Source organism: Carcharodon carcharias, chromosome 20, assembly GCF_017639515.1.
Source record: "Carcharodon carcharias isolate sCarCar2 chromosome 20, sCarCar2.pri, whole genome shotgun sequence".
NCBI lineage: Eukaryota > Metazoa > Chordata > Chondrichthyes > Lamniformes > Lamnidae > Carcharodon > Carcharodon carcharias.
The window spans coordinates 85,345,490-85,353,046 of record NC_054486.1 but is presented as its reverse complement, the minus strand read 5'-3'; the positions used below and the strand labels follow the sequence as shown (position 1 = coordinate 85,353,046).

The 7,557-nt window shown below is 38.4% G+C and overlaps 1 protein-coding gene across 4 annotated transcripts in view; it reads right to left on the bottom strand.

Moving 5' to 3' along the window:
* Window positions 1–3,271: 3,271 nt before the first annotated feature.
* The window catches only part of snapc1b (small nuclear RNA activating complex, polypeptide 1b), a 28,584-nt gene continuing 24,298 nt past the window's right edge, over window positions 3,272–7,557 (bottom strand). For 3 of the 4 annotated variants that reach the window (XM_041214806.1, XM_041214805.1, XM_041214807.1), the window contains exons 11-12: window positions 6,656–6,670; window positions 3,272–5,629 (exon numbers count right to left, since the gene is read on the bottom strand). In XM_041214806.1, the coding sequence (XP_041070740.1) occupies window positions 5,592–5,629; window positions 6,656–6,670 (53 nt within the window). In that variant the 3' untranslated portion in view covers window positions 3,272–5,591. The remainder of the gene's footprint in view (window positions 5,630–6,655; window positions 6,671–7,557) is intronic. The other variant, XM_041214808.1, reaches the window with a different exon arrangement.

The following is a 7,557-nucleotide window of genomic DNA, read 5'->3' as shown; positions in this document are numbered from 1 at the left end:
GCCAGGTCAAAAATTGGGGTGGTGGGAATGGGGCTGGGAATCCTGGAACTGGGTATCAACCATCATTTTTAAAGGTCCACGGAGTCTCTCCGACCCCGTGAAATTCCAGTCTAATGTTTTGAGTCGAATATGACAATTTCTCAGAACTTCTTTGCTTTCTCACTATTTGTGACAGAACAATGCTTCTTTACTGACGATTATTTTCAGGAATTAAACACAACTGGCTTTACAACGTACCAACAGCAGAATGCTCAAGGCAAAAAAAGTTAAAAACAGCAGGGTGCAAGAGGGTTTAACCTGGGTAAGTTAGTGGGAAAATTTAATACGAAGGACAAGGTGCAACTTCTCTCTTCCCAAGACTAATGTGCTTCCATCTGTTTCCATAGCTAGTTTTTCCTGGTCACTAGGCTGTCACCAGTGGCTATATCTTTGGCTGACCAGGAGACTCTCCCACTCCTACTGCCTATGGTAGGCATATTAGAATGATTTACAAGTTGATAATCAACTTGATTGGCCATGTTATGAACCCACCTTCCGTGTCCATCAATTCCTGGAGTGGAACACGAACTTGGGGTTTCTGGCTCAGAGGTGGGGAGCTATCCACTGCATCATAAGACCTCTCACAAGGTGCAACACCAAGACATATTTAAGCTCAAGATTGATATAACACATTCAAGGAACATTCCAAAGAGGATAAAGAAAGGCTATTTCCAGGATCATAGTTCTGTGGGAAAATAATAAGATTAGGTTCAAAATGATGATTGATACAAAACAGGGTTATGAAAAATACCATAATTTACAATAAGGGAAAGAACATAATGGAAGCTAAAGGCGAGTACAAAGAACAATAAGTACCCATGACAATATGGTAGTAAACACCCAGAATATTGAATTACGTTCCTGAGGATGTAACAGAGAAATTAAACATGATTTTGGAAAATTCTTTCGATATACTGTGTCAAAGGACTGGAGGGTGGCACATTCAAGAGGGATAAGGGAGGCAACTATTGATCAGTTAACCTTACACCAGAAATAGGAAAACGGCAAGGTTAAAATTAGAAATAAACTAAATTAATACTTAGAAGCTCAAGGACCAGTTAGTGTTAATCAGCATGTTTTGACTAACCCGTGAGAATTTTTTTTTAAAGAATAATAAATTTGTTTTTACTGATAAAAAACCCCGGAGGACCAATTTTTAAATCCAGTTTGATGGTGCAATTCATTAATATCCCATCTGGTGTCAAGCCAATATGAGAGATGATCTCTTCCTGGTTATTTGGGGAGAAGGTCACCCAATCATCACACTGGAATCAGAATTGGAGCTTAACTCGAGAGTTTTACTGTCATCTTTGCATTGCTTTGGAATGGCAACCACTTTGCAGTAAAACAAAAGTGACAACATAACTGAACTGCTGGGTACGTCTGGACTAAACACTAAAAGTCGTTGCACCTAAATTTATCCTAATGCATATATTGCCACATGTGTAGGAGTATTGCACTGGAGTGTTACAGCATTCAAAGGCTTGTCACATCTATTTAACACCAGCACTGAAAAAACACTTTGAGTCAATCTAAAAGCAGAAATCTCCCAGACATTGCATCATTTGGAGGCTAACTATAACTGTCATCATCTTACAGAACCTGATTAGTAATCCAGACACACACTTACACATACACAACGCTCAATTCTACGTTTCAGAAAAGGTATGCAAAATAGTTGACCTCATTCATAAATGCAAGTTTTATTAGGTATATTGACATATAGAAGGAAATTCTTTTTTTTTCAAATATAAGATCTGGCAAATGGGATTTTTAAAGGAACTTTGTTTATAATAATTCACATGTTACATGTGTTTCAGTAAAAGGGCTGGAGTTGTGTACCAGTTAAAGTTTTCTATGACAGAGCAGAACATGGAAATAAATCACTTATAGTATCCTGGTAGTACAGAATTTGAATATTGCTGAAAAAAGAGACATGTCAAAGCTTCTTGTCTTGCACTCATCAGGACACTTTGCAAGAATACCAATATAAAGGGAAAACAACAATTTATACCATATGAGAAGAGAATGCTGATTGGTTGGCAATTAGGCTCATTGGCAATGCTTCTGCCAATTGATGGTGACAGACAGTTAACTGTCAAGCATTGTTTGCAATTTAAACCAGGCAGCAAGACCCTGATTGGTCAAGGTATTGCCCTGAGAAATGAATCAACAAATGGTTGTCACTTCAGATTACCCTGGAAGGACAAGGCATCTCTAAAATTTTAACAACAGGTGAAGCTAGCTGTCTCACATTACTACTATGCAGTAGCAACGAGTAGTATTCGCCACTAACAGGGTGCTGCCGTCAAGCCAAAAACACATTCTGCCTATCACACAAATGAATAATGTGGTAGATGAATTTCAGTGCCAATGTAAAGCTAGACATGTAGGCCGTATATCCCAAAGACTGGCAGATCATATCAAACAGCATGGCCCAGCCACTGTTCGCAACAAGCAGGGTACAGACCATACCCAAACAGCCTGTGTGTGCAAAACTCAAAACAGTGTCTAACATTAGATGTGATTCGCGATTGGACAACATTTGCTAAAATAATCCTCAGTGTGCTAAGAATTATTCTGACAACCAATTTAAGATTGTCAGTTGGGCTCGCAGTGTGGCACATTTGTGTGTACTAGAAGCGACATATATTAATACGCAGGGCCCTGTTCTCTGCAGACAAAGAACACGTGCACACATTGCGCTTGTTTCAGCTAAACAAAATAAGTGACAGCCATTGCTCATCCCTCATTGATTAAGCTTTTGGTCATCCGACTTTGGCACAACGTCCATTTTTGTCTCCCCAAAGCGCATTGGGACATGATAAAGGCGATGTATAAAAGCAAGCTGTTGCTACCTTACTCAAACGAGGCCTCCATGTTGATGACAGGAACAAGAGGCACTACAGGTACACCTCAACCTTCTGCATTAACGCCTAACAGTCAGCAGCTCAACTGAACAATTATCACCCACATGATGTTGTCACTGAAGCATTGTCCCTTGTTAAATGAAAAATCCAGTGCAAGTTTAAACATCACTTGTTGAACCAGAGATGTTGGAGCATTCATTGAGCTATGGAAATTCTTCCAATATCCTTGTATAATTGTTCTAAATTTTCACACTTCCAGCAACCAACAGGGCCAAAGTTGAGAGCCTGGTTTTGCTCCTATTGTCAATGATTACACCCAGTTGTACCACCCATTATATAAACACATCACCAACTGAAAGTGGTTAAGGAAGATTACTTTATTAAATGCTGCTGAAAGAGGCAGAGGAAAATAGTTAAAAAACTAAAAACCCATGCTCTACAATATACTCATTCAACTACAAAACTGCTTAGAGATAATTTAGGTTACAATTTACAAAAACATCAACTTTGTTAAAAAAAAAATCAATTAGCTTGTCACATTTTCACAAAATTAAATTGCCAATGTAAGCATTTTCAGAGATTCAAACTTAGGAGGGCAGTCAAGATTGTGCATGGTAATATTTGATAGATTGTATAATAAGAGACTGGAGCGAGCTAGAATATGGGTTTGAATCCAAAGCAAACTGATGGGATGAACAGCTCTGCTTTCTGGTAGTAGCAAAAATCTAGTGTAGTCCCATTAACAATAAATGCACAGCACAATAATGGCCTTAGTTCTGCACCAATGGTCAATCTCAGTCAAAGAGGTTGGATTGAAGAAGAAAAATGTCACACTAACACAGTTGAAGATACTGTATTGATTCAGATAAGTTGAAGCACAGCACTGTGTATGACTGGGTGATAGCTTACCTGTTAAGTGTCTGATGTGTTCAAAAGGGAGGGGAGTTCTATTTTTTCTAACCCCAGCATCTCTAACCTGTAAATATAATTAGACTTAGCAAATGTCTGGAGATTGTTAGCTTTTTTTTAAATAACCACTCATGCATTCTGCCAATTTTGTTAAAAGATGGTCATTCAATTTTGCTTCAGTCTCAAAAGTTTTACCACATTGTGATCCTTCCGTATCATTTACAGCCACTCAATTTTCAAAGCAGAAGGAAAATGAACACAGTTGCATCATGTGTATACTGAAACAAACATTTCAAGTGAAATATTTATATTTTCCCTCATGAGGTTAGTGGGTAATTGCATTAACCAGCATACATCTCAGAAAGCTCTAAGTATGACTTGTAATCAGTCTCAAGTTGCCATTTCTCTATCAAGTCAATTATACAGCCAGATTGCTAATATTGACTTCCATGTTCAAAGGCTACATATGAGGGGAGCACTAATCAAAACCCAACCAACTACAATTTGAAAGTAATGAATGTCAAGTGAGGTTAAGATGGGCAATGGCCTTGCACAATTAATATGCCAGCACTTACTTTTCAGCATGACTTATAAAAGGTTACTTCAGCTAAAAGCTAGAAGGCCTCCACCAACCATGGAAGTGAAACCCAAGCGGCTATGTGGGATGGTGGAAACATGGCAGGATATACAAGCCATTTGTCCATATCACTATTAAAGACACATTACAATCATGGCACTAGCTGCTCTCTGCCATGGTGTCAACCACAATTTTTAAATAATAAAGTACATTGAAATATAACATTGAGTTATAACAGTATTGGAAAGTGTGTGCCATTTACATTATCTCAATGTTACTAGCTTATTATGTATCTCAGTAAATAGATTCAACATGTAAATATGTGCAATATTAATCTGAATTTTGACTAAATCATTGTTTTGCATCACGTATCTTATTTAACACACTGACTCCCACACGAAAACTTGTATGAAGGGACCACAGCTCTGAAGGAATGGATGCCATTTTTAAAAATATTAGCTGCTAATAGAGATAATTTTTAAAAAATGCAAGTCAAAGTGAGCTTGCCCAAATGCATGTGTTGAGGGATAACTGTAAGAGAAGGTATTATAGTTGAGCCCAGCACTGTACACACAGGGTGGGATAACATGGACAAAGATACCAGACCACAACAAAGTGACCATGTAGAGTCAACTCAAATTATATTTTAGTTTTCAAGTATCAGCTTGGAGACCTTGGCTTGAAACATACCAAAAACAAAGATCCACATTAAGAGTTTCTTATTATACTGACCAGCTAGTATCAATGCATTGATAAGTACAATACCACAGAAACAGATGAAGAGAAATAACACTTGCCCAAAAGATTATCCAAATAAAAATCTGATGTGATCAGAAATCAGAAGTAAGCCAAACCATACTTCACTATATTTAATATGAAACAGAAAAAATGTATAGCATAAAGGGCTTACAAACAAATATGGGACCTTTTTACAATACACTTCTTGGACACAATTCAAGACTTGTTGCCAAACGACAATAGCATATTGTACCAGAAAATACAGAGAAATGGTATTTATCAATTTTCAAATAAAAGAAACAGTAGCACTTTAATGTGCATTACTGAATCTGACAACCACTGTTCACAGCCTTGGTCCTTTGATCCATTTGGTTTTGACAGAGGTTGGCTTCACTTTTGGCCACATCACTGGAACTGCAGCGATCATTTGTATTAGCTCAAGTTATTCCACATCCATTTCAATGCCGTTGTCGTCTCCTCTTAGATGGTGGAGAGTCTACAAACAAACAGAACTTTAGTATGAGGCAGCTGTAATTCAACTAGTTCAAACAATCTAGCTAAACGAAATCAATTGATGGAATAACTTCTATGTGTAAGTATTGCACTATTGACCACAGAAAGCTTATTTCCTAAATAAGCTCAGCAGTGACTTGATGTGTGTGCAGTGCTCCAGAGTTAGATTTTCAGTCAGTATATAAACCCAAAATCACACATCCCTAAAAATTTGTCATTGCGTGGGAAACAAACAAGTCCATTCTAGGGTTTCTCCTCCAGTCATGGAAATACTGGTCTGAAATTGGGGTGAACGTGTTGTACAGATAAAATAGAAGCATAAAAATGGAGAGCAGGTAACTGCCATTAAAGCTTCAGCAGCTAACAAAAAAAAGAGCAGCACAATGGAGCACCAAGAATGGGGAAAAGACAACCCCATTTGCTCACATAAGCCTCTTGGCAACTGGTGTCACAGTGATAAGCTGGGAGCAGATTTGTCGACTTTCTCTGCCAGGAATGTCGTATAACTGAGATGGGCAGCCAGCATACTGTGGTCACTGTCAGCAACCATGGACCAAAATTAGTGTAGATAAGGCCTTGCCTCCAAACAGGAGATTTGGAATTCTTGCTCACAGTGTATTGTGCCATCCATAACAAATGGCAAGAATTCAGAAGTGGCACTTGGGAAAGAGTGAAGAGATCTTGGGAAGGTGAGGATGCTTGGGGTTTTTTTCAGGCAGATGGAGAGATGAAGAAGAAAGAGCAGCTGGGAGCTTTGGGGAAGCTGGGCCTGGTTCCTCTGTTGAAAACGCTAAATATCTTATTTTAAATTTTAATTTTAAAGGAGGGTTGTGAAGTACGAGAAAGGAAGTATTTAAAATTAACCAAGTTCGTGTTTTCTAGGGTACATCATACATTCTTATAAATTCCCAAGAAGGGGGACGCAGCTGCATTTGTACAGACTTGGAGCTAACTAGAACAATCCCACTGTCAATGATAAATAAAAACAGAAAAAGCTGGAAATACTTACCAGGTTCAGTAGCACCTGTGGAGAGTAAAACAGTTAATGTTTCAGGGCTGTGGGCTGCAAACCCTCCATCTGCTATTAAACTATTTTTAAAAAATACTTTTCTCTCCAAGTAACAGAATAGTTATTGTTAAGAGGAGGTTATCTTTTGTCCAGTACTAATACAAGTATCAACAAAGTGTCAGCTTTGACACAGGAGGTTATAAGTTCAAGTTCCATCAGAGACTTGAGCACTTAATCCAGGTTAAGACTCCAGTGCAGTACTGAGGAAGTGCTGCACTGTCAGAGGTGCCAATTTTCAGCTGAGGACAGGCCCTGAATGCCTCTAAGATCCCGTGGCACTATTTGAAAAAGAGTAGCAAGTTCTCCCCAATGTCCTGGCCAATAGTTATTCCTCAACCATGTCCTGGCCAATATTTATTCCTCAACCAATCTAAGAAAAAAAAACAGATGATCCAGTCATTATCTCATTGCTGTTCGTGGGAGCTCTCTGTGGAAATTGGATGCTGTACTTCCCTACATTATAACACTGGCTCCCCTTCAAAAATATATCATTGGATGTGAAGCACTTGGGGCATCTGATGTTGTGAATAGTACTACATAAATGCAAGATTACTCTTCTTTCTTTAAGAGTCAAGTCTATTATTTTTTGTATTAAAAAATGAACAGTTATGTTCTGTAACTGCTCTTGCTACTGCTTATCGATCACTTGCAATAAACTAGCACCATGCTTTATAGCCCAAGTGACAATCAATTTCGAGATCCCGAAGATTGCAAGAAGATTCATGACATATTCCGCATGCCAAACGCAATGACAAAAATGTTATTCAACCCTTTATCTTGGGTTATCATCATCGGGCATACAAAGACGCACAATGTTTCACAGGGAGCCAGGGCTCTCTGGC